Source organism: Cyprinodon tularosa, unplaced genomic scaffold (assembly GCF_016077235.1).
Source record: "Cyprinodon tularosa strain WSP-4 unplaced genomic scaffold, ASM1607723v1 ctg93, whole genome shotgun sequence".
NCBI classification, from domain to species: Eukaryota; Metazoa; Chordata; class Actinopteri; order Cyprinodontiformes; family Cyprinodontidae; genus Cyprinodon; species Cyprinodon tularosa.
In genome coordinates, this window is record NW_024039707.1 from 1,563,150 (window position 1) to 1,587,389 (window position 24,240).

Genomic DNA, 24,240 nt, shown 5'->3' on the forward strand with positions numbered 1-24,240 from the left:
TGAAAAATAAAAGAAAAAATAAAAGAAAATCAACGATAAAATAATTTTATTTCCTCTCAGTCTACAAAACTAAGATAATTTAGATTAAGTGGAGTGGGTTTAAATACTCTACATTAACATAATTAAATGACTGTCCTTCAGTTTAATTAGAAATTGTTTTTTCTCTGAAACCTCTGGCTGTTGTCTTTTAGATTGTACATGTACATGTTTTTTTTTTTTCCCCTATACGCCTGCTTAATAAAATTATATTTATGTTTCTACAACAAGACCAGTCTTTGAGCTCTCTATCTGGAATATAACTATAAACTTTGATTCAAAATATGCATATAAAATTGACCTAAAGGGCAAGACTTTCCTAAAACTTACAGAAAAACTGCTCCAATTATTTGTAATGTAATTACCGGTAGTATGATTAATTATATTTATTCAAAAGAAGAGCTTAAGAATGTGGCTTGTATAGTTTTTTTATGTTAAAATTAGTCAAATTTATTTCTAGTAAGCACTAATAAACTGACTTAACCTACACATTTATAAATACACATTTTCCACATGACTTGATTAAAAAACTAAGTATTTGTTTCCAGATTATTTAAGATTTAAAAAAAAAATAGCAGCCAGGAGTTGTTTCATAGGTGCGAAGGATCACTTGAAAGTGTGACTACCTCCATTAAAGTGTGGGTTTGACTGTTTGGCAGTCTGGTGAATAAAGGTGTGTGTTAAAACAATAGCAAAGAGCAAAAAGAAGCGGTGATATGGAGAGACAGAACTGCTGCAATCCATCAATATCAAAAAGAGTCTAGTGACACTTCCAATTCATTTTAAACTCATTATTCCACAGAGATTAACATTGTTAGGAATCAAAGCTATTTGGAGTTACCAACCCTACTCATAATAGACATCCCAGGAAATCAAAATCCATGAGCTAAATGTGTTTGATGTCAAACAATAAACAAAAAGACTCAACGAGTATGGCTTGTGTGGAAGACCTGCCTGGAGAAAACCTTGAGGATGTACCTGGATTAACCAAAAGACCTGTGCGAGAAAAGCCATTGCACAAATGAGACCAAATTAGACATGTTTGGTCATATACAAATATACCAACCACGCAAACATCTCATACCAACTTTCAAGGATTGTGTTAGATGGACAATGATTTGGGGCTAGTATCCAGAACCCTGGATCCCTTGCATTCAATTAGTTGATCCTGAGCTCCTCTATATAGCAAAGTGGTCTAGAGTTAAACTACCGTAAGACTATTCCAGAGTCCAGAGTGTCGACCTCAACCTCCTTGATAGGCTTAGAGTGGGTCCTTAAAGGGACTGTACATAAACACACAAACATCATGGTATTGTTGATCAAGATGGTTTTAGAAGCTAAAACAAAAGCAGAACACTTAGTTATATATGTATATATATGAATGTGCCTCTAACTTTTTAAGAAAAACAGCTGATTCTAACAGCATAATTTGAAAAAAAAAAACAATAGAAAATTTACACCATCTTCTGATCCGTGAATATTAAACTAATATTTTACAGCAGGATTATTTATTATTGATTATATTAGCCTTTCTTTGCTTTAAAGCTCTCTGCAATCGTATAACATCTACTTCTGAGTAGCAAGGTATCAACTTTGCTCTGTGGCCTTGCCTTTAAAAACAAAACACATTATAGATAAAATTATAATATAGCATTTGAAGAAAACATTCATGATTCATTGGAGGGTAACCCTATCTAAGAACCGCTTTAAAAGAAGAATAGGATTTATAAAAAGTCCCGAAAACAAAAAAAGGCACAAACTTTCCACAGAAATCAAACATTTCTAACTGATTTGTTCTTGTGATAACTAGTGAAGGCTTTTTATGACGTGTCCTGAGAGATGTCGCATTGCTACCAGCAAAGGTAGCTCCCAAAACGATAAAAATAGCACTCACAGTAAATAAAACATTTTGCATTAGTTGAAAATGTATTTGTGACCCTGTTTGATAAAAAAAAAATAAACAGAGTAGATCTAAGCAAAAGAGAAGGATAAAATTAGATATCCGCTCACAAACCATGATCGCTCTTGTAGCTCAGCAGAGGATGAATAGTAGCAGATATATTTGTGGGGTTTTTAGGAGTATGTTGAGTGTTTAACTATAGCAGCTTCTACTGAGAGTGTAGGCAGCAGAGGAAATGTAGTGTGGCAGGGCTATACATGGCTGCGGTAATGGTGGCCCGCCTGCAGAGGCTGTCTGCTGCGCAGTGGAAGGAGCCATAGAAGTTTCCAGCGTGTGCCACAAACTTCAGCGAGCGCCCACTGCCACGATCTTTTGGTTCCATATCTGAACAGAAAAAAAAACAGGTAGAAAAAATATATAATTGCATACATATTAACAATTTCAACCCTCCTTTGGAGGAACACAGCTCCATGGGCGGCATCCCAGGGCAGCATAAGTTTGAGGGCGTCACAAAACATAAACAACAATTACATTGTTACATGCTAAAGAAGGTGAGGCTGACTTTGCCATGTTGTGCACTATCTACTACAGAATGGAAAATACAGCAGGCTAATGATGCTGGAGTTGATAACTGGCCGAAAGCCTCAAAGACCAAAAAAAAAGCCTTAAGTGCAAATATTTCAGCTGTCATAGTCATTACTTCAAATACATTTTTGCAATTTTTTCATTTAATAATAGAAAACTACAAGAAAATGCTACTCCAGTTAAACTGTCGTAATAAATAAATCCTGTATTTATTAAGGATGCTTCAAATAAACCTAAATGTGGAGGTAATAAATAGTGGTGGTTTAAAGGTCATTAAGGCTCTTAAGAGGAGCTTATTTTAAATTGCACCATTATCCAGCAGCGAAAATCAGTCAGACAGAATAAAACTCACGTTTCACTGGAGAACTGAGACATTTTTTCAATGGTGGTCATGTCCTGTGAAAAAGAAGAAAAAAAGAAATGGATCATTTATAATCTTGTATCACAAACAAGTTGTAACCTTCTCATTTTGGATTCTGGGGTCCATTTCAAAAAGCACGTTTACTAGAAATTAATCTGAATTTTCTAAACCTGAAAACATGGATGTTTTTTTCCGGTTCACAAAGAGGGTTTCCTCAACCTCTGTTTCTGTTGCCATAGTAACATTCTCCCCAGACGTAACCTGGTGGGAAGCAGGTTTTGTTCACTAAAGTCCTCTGTCTCCGCTCTTCTTACAGTCAATCAAGTTGCTTTATTTCCTGATTTGCTCAGGAGAGTTCTGTCATAGTTTTGTGTGAACAATAAAAAGGAAATCCTTGAACAGGTCCGTTTAGACCTAGTGAATGTTAAAAATAAAAACATAGCACATCCTATTGACAAGGATCCAAATAAAGAACGAGCGGCATTCATTCAGAGAATTAAATATAATAATAAAGATATTCAGTTATCTTTATTAGCGCTACCGTTTCGCCTCACATTCCATCACATACATCCTCGACCTCATCCGTCAACACATTTGCAGCAATGGCTTCTTTAACAGCTATTTATAAGTAATTAATATCTGTGAAAGTACATTGATGTGTGATAACAGCATTATAAAATCGACTGCACAGTCAAGACAGGAGCCTGATGAAACGATGAACAGGACCTACCTGTCCATCCACATTTTTATTCTTCATCTTCAAATTTAATACATTAATTCACTACCATTTAACCAGTAAACTAGTTTCCCCCTCGTAATGACAACACCTATAGCAGGCTGTTTTGATATTTATTAGTTTGTCTGAATATGTATTTTGATATCTAAAATACATTTTCTCCTTTTCAAAATAACCATTCTGCACATTCCTATTGTTAATGATCATAATTTGTATTCCTTTTAATCAGAAAGAAACACGTTTCAGATATCATAAATGAATATTCAGTCAGGCTGATAAAAGTTCAAACTGCTGCTTAAAATGTGTAAACATTTCTAGGTATAAAAAACTTAATCCTTACAAGTACATTTTTAATTTTTACTTTCTGCTGAAAAAACTATCATTTAGAAAAACTTTTTACTACAGCTCCAACTAGGAGAGTGATTTTGACTAGAAAGAATCTTATTTTAGTGATCTACAAATGGAACAACAGAGAGAAGAGTGCTTTTACTAAAACGGCCACTTCATATAAACCTGAGCATTAATTTGAGCAGCACTCTTCTCCTACACCATCTCCCTCTCCTTTGCAGCTGTTGTGCTGTTCCTCTGTCTTTTAAACACTTTCTCGAATGTGTTTTTTCATTTTTGCATTAAAAACTCTAGTTCCAGTGGGGTGAAGTAGGCACTTCCTGTTGCCGGTCGTCATGGTGGCTTTTCATACTTGTTACGCACTTGTTTAACTCTGAGAGGACCTACTTACAGTTGATTAAACTAACTCACAGCAGCCGTTGTCGAGGTTCTAACCTCAGGCTAGATCAATTCAGAGTTGAGGATTTGAGTTTATTAAACCTCTAGGAAATAGGCCCTAGAATGACAGCAGCTGGTTCTCAGCACAGTAGATAGTGGACGTTCAAAACAATAGAGCGCTGAAATGTAGGTTTTGATGGTTGGCTTTGCAAAAATTATGATGTATCGTGCAAACATTAAATTAAAAAAGATAATAAATGATTAAACCCATCTGTAAGACCAGGTTACATTTTGTTTTCATTTTTCTTTGATATTTAGCATTAGCATGTCATTGGTTTGTATCCACAATATTCTGTAATGTCAGCTGATATGCTGCAATGTAAGAGCAGGCTGCTGTTTCTAGTCTCCCACAGTATTTTATATCCACATGCATGTCGTCACATAGAAGACTTCACTTCCTTTCTCTCCACCATGCCATAATTGGCTGTTTTATTCTGTTGGAGAAGCAATCTTATACTATCTGTGATGATAATTCTATGAATAGATATGAAAAAAAGCCTTTCAAGGAAACTGAAAAAATCCATATATCTAACAACTTTTACTTTACACAATTAGATTTTTAAAGTTGATTCGTCTTTAAAATAAAACAGGATCCTATTTCTTTTAGGCCTCCTTCAAAACAGGGAAGATGAGAGAAAAAGCCATTTAATTAACACAAAAAATGGCTACAAGGAAACAACAGCTTTCCTGAATTTTTAACGATCAATAAAATTAAGAACAAGATTCTTCACAAGATCTGTGAAGAACAAAACTGGAACAGAACCCAAGTTATTCTTCACTGGAATTCAGGATAAAAACAAACGTTAACTTGAGAAACAAGTGTTTGTTGGGGTCAAAACGTCTCTATATATACACCTCTTCAGCAGCATGACAACAAGTTCAATACAGACTAACAGCGGACATCAGAGGAGCAGCAGTTTGGCCGTTAGTGACCGTGGGAGTACTCACAGAGAGGATGCCAGCCATCTGGGAATAAAACAGGCTTGACATGCCACCAAACATGACCACGCCCATGACAGCAGAAACTCGCAGCAGAGCCAGTTCATGACGCGTTGTAAACCTTTCCTGGAAACAAAAAGACAAAAAAAAAAACAGGAAATACAATAAGCAACTCCAGTTTAGCTCTGCTTCATTATATTTTGCTGCAAATTATAAATGACATACCACAAATTTAGTAAATCTGTAGCAAGACAGCAGACCCTCTATCTCACCTGGTCTAGCCTGGTCAGCGGCTGGAAATAATAGTACTGGCAAAAGTCCAGCACCAATGTGAAAAAGCTGAGGACCTGAGCATAAAAACACAACTGCAGGAAGAGCCAGTGGTTGTCTTCTCCAACACAGTTATTGATCCTGAAAGAAAGAGAAACGGGAGTAAGGATTTAATCTTTTATTACATTTTCTTGATATCAGGATGGATGTCTAACTGGATGACATCATCGAAGAGTCAGGGCGGCCAGTCCGCAATCTCAACGAGTAAAAAGTTTCCAGCTTGAGTATCATCTTTCCATATATTGATATATGAGGATTCTGTTCTTTATCATGATCCAATTTAAAAGGAACCTGGACCTTTAAATTGGGTGTCATGGGGTTAGACTATGATTATCAGGAGAAGCAGGTACAGGCAGATGCCAGAGGAGCAAAAAGTGAAACTATATAAATAGGAAACCTGGAAGAAAACATGCTAGAAGTTACAAAGGTCTTCAGACCAAATATACAGCCAGAGCTACAAAAGAAGGGTGTAGAACAAATCATACCCAGGAGTTAAAATTTTACTATCAAGTTTAACACCAAAATGAGATAAGACAATTGTTCACAAGACCAGACAGCCCAGTCTGACTGCATTTGAGTTATGCTTGTAGATTGCGCAATAATCCCAGTCTGTTTAAAGTCAGAACTGGTAGATTTATACTGGAGCTGCAGCTGCGTTCGAAATAAAAAAGTAATTCCACACAGTTAACGATTCAGTGATTCATAGGTTTTTTTTATAGGTTCGTTTTTTTTGTATTTGTGAAGTATAATAGATATCTATATCATAATATATTACTATATTATAAAACAAACCGCCATGCAAATTCTTTTATACCAACAGCCATTCGACTTTCAAATTCTATGCAGATTACCTTGTTTTTTTGGGGTTTTTTTTTAAAGATAACTGTAATCTTTTTTCCATTTTTCCAGTGTTTTTATTGTCATTAATGTTCCAGTTTGTGTGGGTTGTTATTTGTGTTTTCCTCTCTCCACCACCAGGTGGTGCCCTGTCCTCGTTGGCCCTCCATGCCTACCTGCGGCTCATTACCAGAGGAGTACTTGAGCAGCTGGCTGTCACCACCTCGACGCCAGAGTGTTTGCCAGTATTGGGTACTCTAGCCAAACTGAGATTAGCAGAGTCTAACCTTAGCATTGTTTCTCTGAGTCTGAACTTGTTTTTTGTTTTTGTTCATCCACAGGAAGACTTCCTGTGTTACTGGATGAGCCTGGACCTTCTACCCCTGGAAGGAATTCCTGAGTCTCACTGAGCAAGGGGAAAACAACCACATGATCCGTTCAAGTCCACTCCTGGAGAACCAAGTGACAGTCGGCACCTTTACTCCTCTGGATCCAACGTATGTCTGCCTGTCCGCTCTCCAACGAGTTCACTCTTCTCTGGATTAAACCACCACAAACTGGATCCAAGGATAAACCAAGAACCCCCCAAAAGTGAGTGCCTCTCCAGCAAGATTCCAGCCTTGCTCAGATATCCAGAGGGGCAATGTGTGGGAGTGGGTTTGGAACTCACAACCTCAGAATTTCAAGCCCTATGCCCTAACCACCAGGCCGCCACTCCCCGGGATAATGTTTTAATCACAAGATACTCCCCGGGAGTGTCTTTCTGTGTTTTTATTATCATGAATTTTGGTCCTCAATCTCCCAATCAAATTTTCCTCTTGAATCATCTTGTCTTTGATGTTATTACATGTTTATTTATTTCTTTTTTGTCTCATGCACTGTTCAAATTGCACAAATGAATGTTTTTTATCCTGAATTCCACTTAAGAAAGTGGTCTAGATCTATATTGTTATCTAAACAGATATAAATTAGTGGTTTTAAAATATAGAAAGCACTGCAACTCTTTCAGTCTGCCAGTACAGAAGGTCGGTACATCCTATTCCTATTAATAACACTGGACGTAGATAAGTCTCAGTAAGGTAGTAGCTGTGTACTCACCAGGGGCAGTGGTGGTCCATCCTGCGCACACAGTGACCACAGCGGCTGCAGTGGTGTGACCTTTTAGGTCTCATTAAGTTGCACTTATTGCACAACTCCCAGTGTTCTCTTTCTGCAACACAAACAAACATCAGACGGCGCAATCTATAATTCATAGTTTCAGGTATTTCATCATAGACTACAAGATTTTACAGCTAAAGATGACAAAAGTAAGCAGCAACAGTTTCTTTTTTCCTGCTTTCCTTACCAGAGTGAGGTATGTGTGGGTCCACAGGAAGACGGCCGGGATCTGCAGTGGAAGCTCTAAACAGGGCCACTACGCAGAGAGCCGATGCTATGTAATAACCTTTGGAAAGAGAGAAACACAAGGCTTCCTGAGCCTGAGATGTTTCTTGGACCGTTGCTCATTTTCACAGAAACAGTATCAACAGTGATACTTACAAACAACTAAGGCCCAGGGGATGTGGCCTTCATCGTAGTGAGGAAGCAGCACCAGTTTGGGGATGAACAAGGTGTTGTAGAGCCAGATCCCAAACACCATGCTGATGCAGAGCCAGCCCATGGGATCCACTACAAAGTGAAGTCGAAGCTTCATTGCTACTGATGCTACGGGTCGCTGGATCCTCACTGTCTGCAGGAAACAAATGCAAGCCAGAGCAATTAATAACCCTGTAGAGAGGGCTGTAAAATCTAACAATAATAACTCATTACATCAGACCTAAAACAGTTTTAGAGGATTCTCTATGGACTCCTCACCTCCTAATGGTTCTAACTATCGTGTTAAAGGGTTTAGGCTTATAAACACATGAATAAATCCAGTTTCACTGACCCACCCAACCGTACCTTTGTTCTCACTGGGTCATTGACACCATTTGATCGACATGTAGCACCTTTCAGTGAGATTGTTTAACATGCAAAGCACAGAAACTGCAAAGCCGAATCTAAAAAAAGTTCTTTCCAATGAAAAACACCTGTATCTGGACCTTTTTTTTAAACAACAGCTACAACCTTTTACATTCCAATAAGCAATAAAAACAAATAGAATAAAAGCTGATTTGAGGAATTAAGCCTGGTAGAAGAGGTGGAAGAAGCTCAGGGGAATATGCTGGAGAAAGACCATACAGGGGTTTCTAATGGGAACTTAAGCTGCAAAGAGATCCAAGATTTAATGTCTGAAAATTTATCGAGAGGGGAATTCAAGTGGGTTAAAAAGTAGATGCACCGATCCAGTTTTTTCCAAACTGATCGGCAGACACCCAACATAGATCCAATACTACTTTTAAAAGAATGAACCGTATACACTGCCAAGTGAGTAAAAGTATCATGATTGACATAGACACGGTTCAAAAAGGTAAAAACCTGACATGGATATAAACCATCACTAGCTGCTGTGAATGCTCTGCACACTGAAGTCACTAGATCGCTTCACTATTGCTGTGAATATCAATAAAAACAAAGATTAACAGGATCAGAATGCCGGATTGGCTTCATTTATCGGATATCCAATTCAGCTAATTGGCCAACGTCAACCGCCGCTGCCGTAGACAAACCCAAAATGTGCACCATAAATACACATTTCATCATTTCATCATTCTTCACCTTCACTATATATGGATACTCTTTAGTATATTCTGCTGTAAAATGAGTCTTATCGGGCTAGCTCGAGTTTCACAGCCCCCCTCCTCACCCACGCTCTCTCCATTCATCTCCTGGTTGCAATCTTCACTCACTGCAACAACAACGTTCACTGGTTCTTTGAAAGAACGTGTTTATTCTATGTAGTTTTTTCCGTTCTTCCAGCAGCTCTTCTTTCCTTTTTCTTTTCTGGAATCCGCTTAAGTACCTCTTTTTGGTATCCATCGTCGCTAACACATTGTACGTAACAGTTATGGTTTTAATCTACGTTCTGGATTACCCATAATTCCAAGTCGTAGTGTAAAAAATAAAATACTCAAATACATCATTTTTTTAAGATCTTTATTGCGGTTTGAAAAATACTATAGGAGTGTATTTTCTACCAACCGTCTAATGAACTATACACAGTTATTAACATAGTAATTAAAAGTACCACTGTCTGCTTTGCTATTGGTGTCGTGTTTAAACGGCTCACTGTTGAAATCTGGCAAGTGTTGCGGTATAAATACGGTCCGGTCAGTCAAACTGGTATCGGGTGGGTTTAAGACGAACTTTTCACACCATTACATCTGCAAAGAGACATCCTAGTCCACAATTAAATGGGGGTGGGGGGGGGGGGGGGGGGGGCCGGGCTGTAGGAACCAGGGCCTGTTAGGAATCCAGTTTGTGTGGGTTGTTTGTGTGTTTCTTCTCTCTCCACCACCAGGTGGTGCCCTGTCCTCGTTGGGCCTCCCTGCACACCTGCGGCTCGTTGGTTTATTACTGGAGGAGTATTTGAGCAGTGGGCTGTCACTACCTCGATGCCAGAGTGTTTGCCAATATTGGGTACTCTAGCCAAGTTGAGATTAGCAGAGTCTAACCTAGCTTTGTTTCTCTGAGTCTTATGTGTTTTTGTCTTTGCTCTTCGGCAGGAAGCCTACCTGTGAAAACTGGATACCTGGACCTTCTTCCCCTGGAAGGAATTACTGAGTACACACTGAGCAGGGGAAAACCTCTGCATGATCCGTTCAAGTCCCCATCGGAAATCCAATTGACAGTCCGTGCCATTACTCCTCTGGGTCCAACGTATGTCTACCTGTCCGCTTTCCAACGAGTTCCCTCTTCTCTGGATCATCCCACACAGACTGGATTTAAGGATTGATAAGAAACCCCTCAAACGTGAGTCCCGCTCCAGCTTTATTCAGGTCTCAGTCAAATTTCCCATGGTCCCTGAACTGATCACTGTGGTCTCCCCTTCAGACCTTCCAGTTCCAGTTCACCAGCCTTCTGAGTTCCAGATCCTACTCCTGTACACATTACATCAAATAAACCTGTTTACCTTTTCCCCATGTACTCTGAGTGGTTTCTCTGCATGTGATTCCTTAAACCGATCATGACAGGGCCCCTAAAAGGTCGGCGGCGTAAATATCAGTCGGCGACTGATATTTACGCCATTGGCTGATGGCATATATCAGAATCAGAAATACTTTAATAATCCCAGAGGGAAATTACTTTTGTTACACGCTCCAGTTACAGTTTTAGAGCGAGAGACAAAGAAATTATATTTAAGACTTTTTCCTTGAGATTCTTAGAATAATTAAATAAAATTAATTAAATTCATTAATTAAAACTAGCTAATTAAAAGCTAGTATTTACCACATTTTGAATACATATATATATATATACTAATTTATTCTGAATTTAAAGACTTTTCCAGCTGTAACACGTTGGAGAGCCCTGACATCACTCATTTATAACATGTTATTATACCTATTGGCTTCAAAATATTTAATAAACCGCTGTGCGGCCACCAGACGTGTTACCTTCATCTATTATTTCTAAATAAATATAAATAAATAAATAATGGCAGGCGTCCAATAAAAGAGTCGCTGTAAGGGATGCCAAAGAGGGGGTTACAAATCCAGCATAATGTAAAAACCATAGCAGAGGCCTGGAATAACAGCCTTATGACACCTCAACCATGAGTTAAATGTGAATAAACCGGATTTGTAACCGTAAATCAGGCTTGTAGCCTCGCCTGCTCCATCATCATTCATGCTGATAACACCTGACAGCCGCGATGGGCTGGGCTCCATACAGCCTCAGCAATATCAGCTAACACCAGACTGTTTTTATTCAGTTAGGATGCTTTAAGAAAAAAATTATTAAATACATTAATTTTTGATTATATTATTACATAAAGCGAGATACGACTTACTTGTTTGGGTTTTTTTTTTTACGTCGCCCTGAGGAGCGCACGTAGAGTCTACTTCCTCTTCCGACCCTCGGTGTTTCGGACAGGAAGTTGGTTACCTGCAAAAATAAAACTGCTTCCGGTGACTCGGATTTAGGAAAATAAAAGTATCGTGTGATTTTAAAAGTAGTATTTATTTTTTTAAGCCGTATATATATTTCTTCATTTATTTTTGTTTTGTTTGATGTCTTTGTTTCTTGGTAACCTTTTTCGTCTTTGTATGGGTGATTTACAGCCCATCTCAGTGTCTTCTCACTCTCACTCCATATTCACAATTTCTCAAACTTAAAAAATTACAGACATTAAAACTCAACTCAGTCTAGTTTAATAATCTCCCGTTGGAATTTAGGAGTAATTAAACCAACACAAATATTTTAATTCTTAAAGCTTCCAGGTTTCCCTATCAAACCCATAGGAGGTCCACAAAAAGAAAAAGAACCACTGCATTTTATTTTTCAGAAGATCAGCCAAAGAAAAGACCAACCACATTCGAAGAGGATGTGCAGAGCAACTAATTTATCCTGGATTCATAGAGGAGAAACCACAGGGACTTTCTCCTTTTATTATTACTTATCTTATTCATTTATTTTTATTTTAGTCCATTGAATATCTTTAAAAACTTAATTTCCATCACGCCTTCCAAATTGAAACGTCCAGAGAAGTGCTGTCTCCTGTCATGGTGAGTTTTTATAAAATCCACAGCCTCCTAGAAAAATCTGAATTGTTTAGCCGTTTTGTCAATTGTAAGAAAAACTAATAACATAATGACACTATATATATAATCCTTTTTTTTATTATTATTATTTTTTAGATTAGCTAGACAAACATTTAGCAGATTTTATACAAATAATAAAGCATCTACTGCTTTGAAACCTGTAGTCTAAACTAAAATGACAGGTATCCATAGTTAATTCAAGTGGTAAAAATAAATAAAATTAATTTATTTGTTTTATTTTGAAAGGCCAAATAATTGGTATTTCATGACGTAATTCCTCTTCCGGAATCATTGGCGGCGGATGTTGACAGCGACACCGCTTAGCTGTAAACGTTGGTGTTTGGGTTTCGTTTCTTGTTGTTGTGCTTAAAAGAATATGGCATCATCGAACTCCTTTAAACTCAGATGCTCCATCCCGGGCCATGAAATGGACGTAAGAGGACTGGCAGCCGCGGTTTTCCCAGAGGGAGCTTTCGTGTCCGTGTCCAGAGACCGAACCGGAAGGGTTTGGGTACCGAACTCCAGGTAGCTAGCATTAGCACTTAGCCTCCACCTGACTAACTATACTGCCAAGTTAACACTTTACGACCCTTATCGTGTCATGGTAGGGTCAGGGATTGTTTCGAGACTTGTAAACTGCATTAAAATAATTGCCTTATTTAAGCATCCACATCATCACCCTATTTTATCAGACCGTTGTTGGAACAACCGTTAGCTCGGAGGCTAACAGTTGTTCAAATTAGCTTTGTCATTCATTCGCAGCACCTGTCTGGTTTCTAAGTAACGATAGCGAAGTTTGGTGATTCCCTGGGTGATTCCAAGCTTTAAAGAGTAGTAATGGAGAATGTGTTTTTTTTTCCTGCTTATCTTATTAATATGCATTAAAAAAAAAAAGAAATAAGTCTGGGTAAAGGCTCCCTAAACTTAAAGTTCCGAGAGTTTGGTTCCGTACCTCTAATATCCGATTTTTTTTGTTTCCAATCTTATAGACATTTGTTTCCTAATTTATTACAAACAAAATTTGGATGATACGAGGTTATACTTTTAGGATAAGGTGATTAAATATTTAACGGCTATACATTATTTACAAATTAAAAACAAAAAACATTTGTTGTTCCAAACATTTAATTTATTTAAAGAAATGGGACTCTCCTTTTTTGTACATAGCCTATTAAATCCACATTTTTAGTGTCCTTTTATAGTTGGCAGCTTTAAAGCACATCTGTGCAATAATCTTACTGTCTAATCAGCATATTGATATGCCACACCTAGGAGATCACTGCCTTATCTCTATAAAGTGCTCGTTAACGCGGATTTAGATGATATTTAAGGGAAATGCGGCCGCTGTGTACATAGAAGTCTTCAGACTTTTCTATTGACTTTTGTGAAATTGTAGCAACAAAAAATTGCTGCATTTATGTTTTGATCAGTGTATAAAGAATTATGATACCTTTAATATTCATTAAAATTGCATCAAAAATGTGTGATGGACCCAAACAAAGTGGCTCGTATTGTAAAGTAAATGAGAATTTAAACACAGTTTTCTTTATTTCATGTATCTGAAAGTCTTAAGTGTGGCTTGTATCTATATTCACCCCCCCTCTCTTTGATTTGCTTAAAAATACAGAAATCTGTGGAACCAAATGCCTTCGGACCTTACATGACTAGGGCTGGGTATTTTCGCCAAAGTCCTGAATCGATTCGATTTTGATTCATACAGTTTTAAGTCGTTTATTTTCGATTCCATCTGTTTTTACAATAATGAAAGTGGTTCAACTGTGTTTCAAAATACTCATGTATTTTATTTTTTCCTGTCATATTAAACACAAAGTGAAAACTTGTAAATCAGACAGTTTAAACGTGAGATGTGAACAAAACTGTCTCAAAAGTGCAAACTTGATTTTGAAAAGTGAAAACGCCTCACTTGAGCAAACAGACGTGACACAGCAGACATGCATGAGCTGCATTATCTCCACTTTGCAAACCATATTTGCAGCGTTGTCTGTAACAACTACAGGGTGTTTGCTGGTCAGCCTCCATTTGTTAATGTCTTCAATCAACCTATTGGCTATATTTGCAGCTGTCTGGCTTGAAGTATTTTGAGTGCATCTTTCCTGCTCATTGGAATGTGAACGTAATGCACTTCACTATAAAACTAATCAATCTCACTTCCTAGACATCGATTTTGCAAAAAGGAAAAAAAGGAATCAACTCTAAATTGATTAAATAGATTTTTTTTTTACCCAGCCCTATACATGACTATTAATTTGAGCCCACTGGTGTTTAACTGACTCTCAGTATGAATCCTGTGGAGGCCCCAGAGATCCGTTAGAGAACATTGGTGACAAACGGCACCTTGAAGGCCAAAGAACACAGCAGAAAAGCAGTCTTTAATTCGAACTCCACATGCTAAAATGTGTTTCAGTGTGCTCAGTGTAATGGTCTCCCATTTTTTGCACAGTTTGTTGTCCGTGTTTATTGCCCTATCATGAAAGAAAATGTGCAAATCCCTCTTAATGTTTTAGTTCGACAGATCCATTGGTCAACCTCTAGAGAAGTGCTTGTTCAGATTATCTAGAATGCATATGTTTTCATGAGGATTATGTGATTTGTGTTTTTTTTTATTGTTGGTGCTAATAGTCCTGTAATCGGATTTACTAACTACATCTTTGCTTTCTGTCTTCTCTGCTCAACAGCCCAGATAACGGATTCACTGAGATGCATTGTATGACTGGACACTCAAATTTTGTATCCTGCGTATGCGTCATTGCGCCCAGTGATACATATCCCAGGGGCCTGATTGCCACTGGTGGGAATGATAACAACATTTGTGTTTTTACTCTGGACAAGCCACAGCCCCTCTACACCCTGCAGGGTCACAAAAATACTGGCAAGTTCTTGATAATGCGTTTGCAATTAACCATGACACCAGTGCATCTGAATTAACCTGGTAATGCTTTTTTCATTTTTTTTTTCAGTATGCACTTTGTCCTCTGGGAAATTTGGAACCCTTTTAAGTGGCTCCTGGGACACAACAGCCAAAGTCTGGCTCAATGAGAAGTGCATGATGACTTTGCAGGTTTGCTGAAGCTTCGTTATTTGTTCATTTGCTCTCCTGAACCGCAGTTTTAACAGGGTCACTTCTTCTCATATATATATTAGTGTTAATTATTGTTTGTTTGATCAGTATCACTTCGTCGAACCTTTTCTAACATTTCACGTTATAAGATAAGAATTAAAAGTATGTATGACTCATAGGGCTGGGCGATAATTCAATAACGATATATATCGATCGATAGACGTGTGGCGCAATAGAAAAAAAGAGGGTCGATAAAAGTTTGATAAAAAAGAAACGCAGTTTTCCTTCCTTCTCATTGTAGCCTAGCATGTATGTTTATGCTAGTCACTGCTTCCTCCCAACCAATCACAATCGCGGACCCAGGCACGCCGTCACCAAGCGCCGCCCTCTCAAACCACAACACAGAGCACATGAAGATGTGCAGCAAGGAGAGGCGGAGGAAATTGTTCCAAAGAAAGGTTTTTGTAGTTCGGCAGTCTGGCAGTATTTCGGTCATGGCAAGTCGGACCAAAAACAAACCACAGTCATCTGGAAAATGTGTCGGGAACCAGTGAAAACAAAGTCTGATAACACAACCAACTTTTTTTTTTTTTTATCATCTCAGCCGCTCACACCCGCAGGAGTACGAGCTGTGTAGGCCCCGGCGCGGCTTTCCTCCGAGGAATCTTCGGAAAATATATATATATTTTCAGTTCTGGGCAGTTTCCCACGTAGTTCTAACAATTGAGATTAAAATGCTGAGGGGCCAGAAACTTCAAAGTAATACCTCAGGTTAAAGCAGGAACCGGGGGCGGCGGCGGTGGGGGGGCATTTATATATTTGTTATATTTATTTTGGTCACTTTTCTGGTCACTTTAGTTTATTCTTTGTCAGTATTTAATAACATAACTCAGGTCTCTTAAGTTATTTTTCTTTAAAACAATTCTGTTATGGTTAAAAAAGTTGGTTAAATAAAGATTTAATTCGAAGTCTGTGTTTGTTTTTTTTATTAAAATTAAATCATTTAGCAATATTATAAAAAGTCCAGGCAGAGCTGCACATAAAATATGGTTTCAAATCTTTTCAATAATTATCGATCAATATGCATTTTTTTTTATTGATAAGCTTTTTTTCTATATCGCCCAGCCCTAATGACTCATGTTGATTTTGTATCAGGTTAATATTTGCATCAGTCAATTCCCAAAGCAGCAGTGTGGATGTCATATCAGAGATCGTAGTGGCAATCCTAGTCTGTATTGAACTACAACTTCAGGTCAATACAATTATTCCTTAGATGGAGTATACTGACTCTAAAATGGGCCATTTACCTTAAGATGACCCACACAGGGCAGAAATGAATTTGAAACTGTACAAAAATATACAAATTTAGCATTTAAAGTTGAAAGAACTGTTGATAGTACCCTCTGAAAGTTAATAGATCCACAGTTTTGTTCAATATGCTGACAGGACTTGTTCTGTGCTCGCTGCTTTTAATTCAGGGACACACTGCAGCTGTGTGGGCAGTCATCATCTTACCTGAACAAGGCCTCATGCTTTCTGGATCAGCAGATAAGACCATAAAGCTTTGGAAGGCTGGCCGATGTGAGAAGACGTTTACAGGTGAGTCCTTTTTATGTAGTTTCAGGATGTGAGCATATGTGTGCACAGCCAGCTTTGTTCAATCTCGTACTTGCCTTCTTCCAATTATCTGGGACCAGACCACAGAAGCAGCGTCTTAGTAGAGATGCTCAGACCTCCTTTTTCTCACACCTCCTTTCCGTGAAGCCTGACATGTTCCAGGGTCAGCTGAGAGACATTGGCTGCCTTTAAATACTTCAAATTATAACTCCTACCCCCTTTGCTAAGCTCCTATTTGTTCACCTTGGACATAGTCTATGATAAGAACCCTATCCAGAGAAGGAAAGGCACTCCAGACTGCTGTGGCGAATCTGGACAGCCGTCAGACTTGCAGATGTCAGTATGTTACGAATATACAAGAATGGCGCTAGCTAAACTGGGACTACAGCCTTCCTGGAAATAATAAAAAATAAAACCAAAAGTGATTCTACTGTAGTAATGACCAAAGCTCTTGATTATAAAACCAAAATATGTGAAGCTGCATTCATTTGTGTCACTCAGAGCGTAAGTTACCAAATAATGTGTTGTTTTTCTTTTAAACTGTGAGGTGCGCTGTACCTATACGTCTTGTTAGACAAAAGATTGTGGGCCACTTTGTTGCTCCTATATGGCTTATATGTACATTTGTTAGTCCCCTTGTTTGTAAACTTTTGATAAGTGTTATCCTACTTCAACACCTTCATTACTGCTAGCTCTATTAGGACGGCGCTTTTGGTGACTGCTGACATAGTTCCGCTTTGGCTTTTGGTGATTTCCACCATTGGAATCAGACATAGTTCCTCCATCGCATCCTGTTCCGTCCCCTGGTGCTCCTCCCGGTGTGATGTGTCAGGATCACCTCCTAAGTGGAGCGTACAGGGAGCATCTGAAGCAGATGTCAGAGCTACCTGAGCTGACAGCTGAATGTCTGAGCTCCTGAGCTTTCTCTGAGGTAGTTTCCAGCCATCCATTGACCGAAGATAATTTCGGCCACTTGTATCCAGGATTTCCTTCATTGGGTCTTGATCCAGATTTCATGACCATAGAGGAGGGTAGGAACAGACCGACCTGAATGCATCATTAGTGTTATCGGATGCAAATCCAATGGCTGCAGACTTTTTTCCAAAACCTTACTTCAACTGAAGGCTGCAAGGCAGCCACGCAGCTCCGTCTATCGATCTGCTTTTCCTTTCTCCCCTCACTGACCAGGGACCCCACTTTAACTCCTCCTCTTGCAACTCTCCTCCAACTGAAGGGGACAGGCCACCTTTTTCCAGAAACATTGCCTCAGATGAGCCGACCTTCATCCCATCCACTTCACGCTCTGCTGCAAAATGCATATCTTGTATGTCTGGGTAGTAGGAAGCCAGTGGAGTCGCATCTGCTGAAAGCAGGGAAAAGGTTTACCAAACCACTGACCCTTTGCTTCACCTGAAATCCCATCCATAAAAGTTATGAAAATGACCGGTGACAGAGGACAGCCCTGCAGGAGTCCAACATGCACTGGGAGCGGGTCTGACTTAATGCCTGGACCAGACTCCCGCTTCCAGGGGCGTTTAAGCCATCGCCTCTGGAAGGATCTGAGCACTGAAATCCGTACAACACGTCAAGGTGGCGGTTCAAGGAGGGAACCGTATCCTCTGTTGCACAGTTGGCTGTACACGCACATGCACATGTGTGTACGTTATTATTTAAAGTAAAGAAAAAAATGCAGGTTGGGTTAGTACTATATACATCTTTTTTTCACTTTAGGTCATGAGGATTGTGTGCGAGGACTGGCTGTGATTAGCAACACAGAGTTCTTCTCCTGCAGCAACGACACAAGCATCAGAAGGTGGCTGGTGACAGGCGAATGTGTGCAGGTCTACTACAGTCATACCAACTACATCTACAGCCTAGCTGTCTTCCCTAATGGCCAAGGTTTGTTCACTACGCTCATTTTAAAGTTAGCTTCATGCGGTCCTTTAGAAATGCTTTTTATTAAATCAGAATCAGATGATTATGTGATTAGATTTTTAAAGTGTCGAATTAACACAAAATCTTATCTAAGGCACTTCCATAGAATGACAAATTCTATGGAATCCAATTCAGTGCAATCACATCATTAGTGTTACAAAGATTACATATATACCATTTACTTACAAACTGGCCTTAATTTATCCTCCCTATGTCTGGAGTAATTGAGATTCTAAGAAGCTATGCAAACTCAGGCAATTTCCTTTTGTGATTGTTTTCGAAGCAATCTGTTGATTTGAAAAATCATTTGGAAATAGTAGAGCGGGAAGACTCCCCTTTAACAGGAATACACCTCCAGCAGAAACCAGCCTCAGTTTGAACAGAAAGAATATACCAAGTACCGTAATGACCCGAATATAGAACGACCCTGATTATAAGATGACTCCCTCTTTCCAGAACCAGTTTTTAGAAAATAAAACAAAATGACCAAAAGGAAAAAAAGACTATTTCGATAAACTATTTTATATTGAACTGCTAACAATTTCATTGATATTAATATTACATTGAAATATTTCTGCAATTAAACTATAAAAAGTAAAAAAAATCTACAGTAAAGACAGATTTGATTGAAATCTGGCAACACTTCAACTCAAATGCAATCTGAACTTTACTCCCGGAATGTCTCAAAAACCTGCATGAGGCTTTTAATCATAAACGTCCTCTGCCTCGCTGAGAGTCCTACTCTAAACCTGCAGCTCTGCAATTTTTGATAAGATTTTCTTTTGCTGTTTGCATTTTTTCTGTCTTTTTGAATGTACCATCTTCTGACATTACACTCTGTAACTCTGTGTTTCTTTGCTACAGAGAGTTGTTTATCTGCGCTGTATTGACCACCATTATTTTAAAATTGGCATCATAACTCGGCCTCAAAAGTCTGCAGACTTGTCTGACTTTTGATCCACTCCATTGACAGAGACTATCCATTTGTAGCATTCATGTCCATTCTCTGTCGTGATTTAAAAAAATAACCCCAGCCACAGCGAGGTGCTGGCTTTACAAAAAACTGGCGCCCTCTGCTGTTGCGTTCGTGCAGTGACCCCAGACAACTGTCAGCCTTTATAACTGGATAGACCCCGAATAAAAGACGACCCCACATTTTCACATTGTTTTTAACAAAAAAAAATCTCGTCTTATATTCGGGTCAATACGATATATCGAATGTGTTGTTATTCTGTGTTGAGCAGAGAAACGGCTAAAAACAGAAATGATTAGCAATGAGGGAAACAAGGTACCAGCAGTAGGTTTGTTAGTGATTCTTTCTAGATATGAGAAATGAATAAAACAAAAGTTATCTACATGAAAATGTGTCGCCTATATGATGTATTTCTGTCTCAGACTTTATAAGCACGGGAGAGGACAGGACTTTGAGGATATGGAGGAAAGGGGAATGTTGTCAGACCATCCGCCTCCCTGCCCAGTCAGTCTGGTGCTGCTGTATTCTACCCAACGGGGATATAGCTGTAGGAGCCAGGTAATGCAAAGCCACTCCCCATCAGCGCCCTCAGAGGGTTTTGTCTTGTACCACTCATCTGTTTTATTTAAAATCTTAGCGATGGCATCATTCGCATCTTTACGGAAGCCAAGGATCGCGTGGCCAGCGCCCAAGATCTACAGGCCTTTGAGGATGAGCTCTCCAAAGCTACCATAGACCCTAAGACAGGAGACCTTGGGGACATCAAACTGGAGGACCTACCTGGGAGAGAACATCTCGATGAACCCGGTAATTACATTTTTATCAGATCCCATCTGTATATATTTTGGTGTCTTTTCAGGTTAATGTTGCTTTATTCTTGTGCAGGGAATCGGGACGGGCAGACCCGTTTGATCAAAGATGGAGAGAAGGTGGAGGCTTATCAGTGGAGCATCGGCGACGGCCGCTGGATGAAAATCGGGGACGTGGTTGGAGGCTCGAACCAACAGACCTCTAAGAGTGTGGTGTATGAAGGAAAGGTAAGACGACAAGCTCGGTGCTGTTAAGAGGATTGCTGCATCAGAACTTCGGCTAAGGCGTCATTATCTGGTTCAGGAGTACGATTACGTCTTCACCATCGACGTGAACGAGGGAGGTCCATCCATGAAGCTGCCTTACAACGTGACAGAGGACCCCTGGCTGACCGCCCACAACTTCCTCCAGAAAAATGACCTCAGCCCCATGTTCCTCGATCAAGTTGCTAATTTTATAATTGAGAACACTAAAGGACATGTTGTCGGTCCTGCTCAGCCCAGTGGTGGTGATCCGTTTACAGGTGAGGCCGTTGTTTAGAACTGGAGCTCAATCACTCTTAGTTTGTCTCTATTACAAAATTTTATTTCACATAAACTGTTTATGTCAGGAAGTTCTATGTCTAAATCTTTGCTGGTTCTTCAAATAATTCTCAGGGTTCACTCAATACAGAAATCTGTAATTATAAGTTGTTTATGTATTTTTTTTAACAGGAGGATCTCGATATGTTCCCGGTTCGTCTAGCGACAGCTCTGACTCTGCAGCAGATCCTTTCACAGGTCAGACTCTAAACTAATGGGCCATCCACAACATGAGGGATTATGCTTCCACAGGCTTATTTTTCTTCTTGCGCAGGCGCTGGTCGCTACATCCCAGGATCCAGTTCCAACGTAGGCACTCCTTCAGGTGTGGCTGATCCGTTTACCGGTGAGTTCACCAAGTTTGCGACTTGATTCAGCCTCACTTGTCTGAGATCTGCTGAACAGAACTTGTTAATGTCCCTCAAACTCGCTTTAGGATGAGAGGTGATGGGTCCCTCCAAGCTGTGGCACCCAAACAGTTGAATGCACTACTACTTTCCCTGCGCTTGGGGTTTAAAAAACATAATTTTTTTAACCAAGCATTTTAGACTAATTTTATCCAGGGCTGCTATGATTTTATGTATTTTGTTTACATGTATTTTAAATGGTGCTGCTTTGTTTTCTATGCCTCTTATTGTACAGCTTTTTCTGACGCTTGTCTGAGAAAGGTGCTATATAAATAAAACTTACTTATTCTGTATCCCCCTTCTGAAATAAAAATAGAACATTATTGATCTAACAATAGAGAAATTCACTCTGCCATTTTGCAGCACCCAGGGAGCAGTGTGGGGTTGCAACTTCTGAAAGCACAAGCGCACTGCTCTAACCACTAGACCAACACTATCCCCACTTTTGTTCACTAAGAAATAATATTTCAGGTTTTTGTTCAAGCATTTGATACTGCATAGCACTTCTCAGCATTGGACCACCGTGGTCTACTTTATGTCGGTTGTCTTGTTTGCATGCAGTGACAGATTGCAGAACAGTTAAAGGGTTATTGGGGGTGTAACTCTTACTGGATTCATCTCTCTCCAATGCAGGAAAAGGCGCCTACTCCTCTGCAGCCCAGAGACAGACCTCCACTAACATCTACTTCCCTAAAACTGACGGTGTGACCTTTGAACAAGCCAACGCCCCTCTGATCATAGGTTAGTTTACTCAATACAGATGTAAAGATGTTTCATCTTTTGGCTTGTTTTTTCTTTAAGATTCTGTTTTCAATGTGAGTGAAGTCCAAAGTTAAATTACTATTATAACTAATTTTTTTTTGGCTGCATTTAGATTATTTTTATGGAATATTTTAGTTGCATGGCAGGTAGCTGAAACTTTTTAATCTATACTAGCTAGTCAAACATGAATTAATTTAGATTTCAAGCTCAAAACGGTCTTCCAGAATTGACAAAACAAAAAAATGTTAAAAGATATATTTGTACCTTTTTAATTAAGTCTTGTTAATCTTGCTGTTTCCTAAGCAAAGTTAAAGGAGCTGAATGAAGGTGCCCCTCAGGGACAAAGGCTTTCTGAGGAAACCATGGAAAGCCTGGAGAGCTTGTTGCTGGTGGTTTATGGGGCAAACTCACCTGAGCCTCCTCCATCCCTTCAGCAGATAAACCTCCTCTGGAAGGTCTGCCATTGGCCTGAAGGTACAGAAACAGCATTGAGTTCTCTAATTTGTGGAAATTAAGGTTTTGTATTTTTCTTTTAGATTAAACATTAATAGACTTCTATTCTGATTCTATTGTTATTTATTTATTTATTTTTTGCATTGTAGATATTGTTTTTCCTGTCCTGGACATCCTAAGGCTGGCAGTGCGCCACCCACAGGTTAACGAGAGCCTTTGCGGTGAGGCAGAAGGGGTCCAGCTGTGCAACCACCTGCTGAGCCTGATGAGGCCCGAGGGCCGCCCAGCCAACCAGCTGCTGGCGCTGCGCACTCTGTGCAACTGCTTCAGCGGCAGACACGGCCGGGCTCTCCTGATGTCGCAGCGTGAAACGGTGCTGTCTCGCGCTGCAGACCTGGCCGCTGTCTGCAATAAGAACATCCACATCGCCCTGGCCACTTTGTTGCTAAACTACGCGGGCTGCCTTCATAGCCAGCCTGACCTTGAGGCCAAGGCTCAGTGTCTGTCTGTGGCCAGCAGGGCTTTAGAGACGGTGCAGGACAAAGAGGCTATATTTAGGCTCCTGGTGGCCTTAGGAACCACTGTGGCTTCGGACCAGACGGCCCAGGACTTGGCACGCTCCCTGGGTGTCAGCTCTCAGATTTCCAAATATTCCACTGTGTCTGAGCCGTTGAAGGTGGGGGAGTGCTGCCGGCTGGTTTTAAAAGAACTACACTGATGTGAATAATTAGAGATAATAAGACGAGCACTTCTTTCTAATTCTCCGTTCTCCTTCTACAGTCTGATTAAGACAGAAATATTACACTTGTATTGTCTGCAATAAAAAAACATCTTTCTCTATGCTTAGCCTGAGTTTTATGCTGCATCTGTTATATTTATAGAATAAGAGATAAAATTATTTTAAGTTAAAATATCAAGCTACCTATATCCTGCTACATTTTAACTTTGATCACACATGCATGCAGCTTTTTATTGGACCTGAAGTCCACTGGAGGTTTTGATTGCTTCCGTTTTATTCATTTTCCTATTGTAGTGTTTGACTAGCTGTAATGAGATGAAGAGCAGTGCACTTTTTAAACAGATTTTTTTTATGTTAAAGATGGGCTCATTATAGAGGTACAGTGTTAAGCCTCAAATGTGTGATCTTTGAAAATTTAATTATGTATAAAATATCAGAAGATCCTGTCTTTATCTCAGCATAAGAGGAACTCCAGTGCTGCACTGAGGAGGTTTGTAAAAGGATTGGTGAATTGCTTTTAAGTTGAAAGTTGACTCAGGAATCTATTCTGGACAAGAGTCCCATTTATGACATACGAGATTTTTAGTTGTAATTAGTATGCCACAGAGCTAGGAGAACATTTCTAAATGCTGCTGTAAATGGAATCCCTTTTTTTTTTTTTGAAGATCTAATCCAACCTTACTTGTACGTCTT

At 39.4% G+C, this 24,240-nt stretch overlaps 2 protein-coding genes across 2 annotated transcripts; one reads left to right on the top strand and one right to left on the bottom strand.

Annotated features, from left to right (window-relative positions):
• Nucleotides 1–211: 211 nt before the first annotated feature.
• Nucleotides 212–11,524, bottom strand: zdhhc21 (zinc finger DHHC-type palmitoyltransferase 21). The gene is made up of 8 exons (XM_038274791.1): nt 11,441–11,524; nt 8,050–8,239; nt 7,856–7,954; nt 7,609–7,720; nt 5,616–5,754; nt 5,353–5,469; nt 2,874–2,917; nt 212–2,320 (listed from the first exon to the last, which is right to left on the bottom strand). The coding sequence occupies exons 2-8, from the start codon at nt 8,201–8,203 to the stop codon at nt 2,188–2,190; spliced, it is 798 nt and encodes a 265-aa protein (XP_038130719.1). The 5' UTR covers nt 8,204–8,239; nt 11,441–11,524; the 3' UTR covers nt 212–2,187.
• Nucleotides 11,525–12,463: 939 nt separating this feature from the next.
• On the top strand, nt 12,464–23,654 carry plaa (phospholipase A2-activating protein). The gene is made up of 14 exons (XM_038274784.1): nt 12,464–12,716; nt 14,888–15,081; nt 15,170–15,270; nt 16,749–16,869; nt 18,619–18,786; nt 20,218–20,353; nt 20,433–20,602; nt 20,681–20,832; nt 20,909–21,128; nt 21,319–21,384; nt 21,461–21,532; nt 22,227–22,334; nt 22,659–22,829; nt 22,958–23,654. The coding sequence occupies exons 1-14, from the start codon at nt 12,568–12,570 to the stop codon at nt 23,524–23,526; spliced, it is 2,397 nt and encodes a 798-aa protein (XP_038130712.1). The 5' UTR covers nt 12,464–12,567; the 3' UTR covers nt 23,527–23,654.
• Nucleotides 23,655–24,240: the final 586 nt, after the last annotated feature.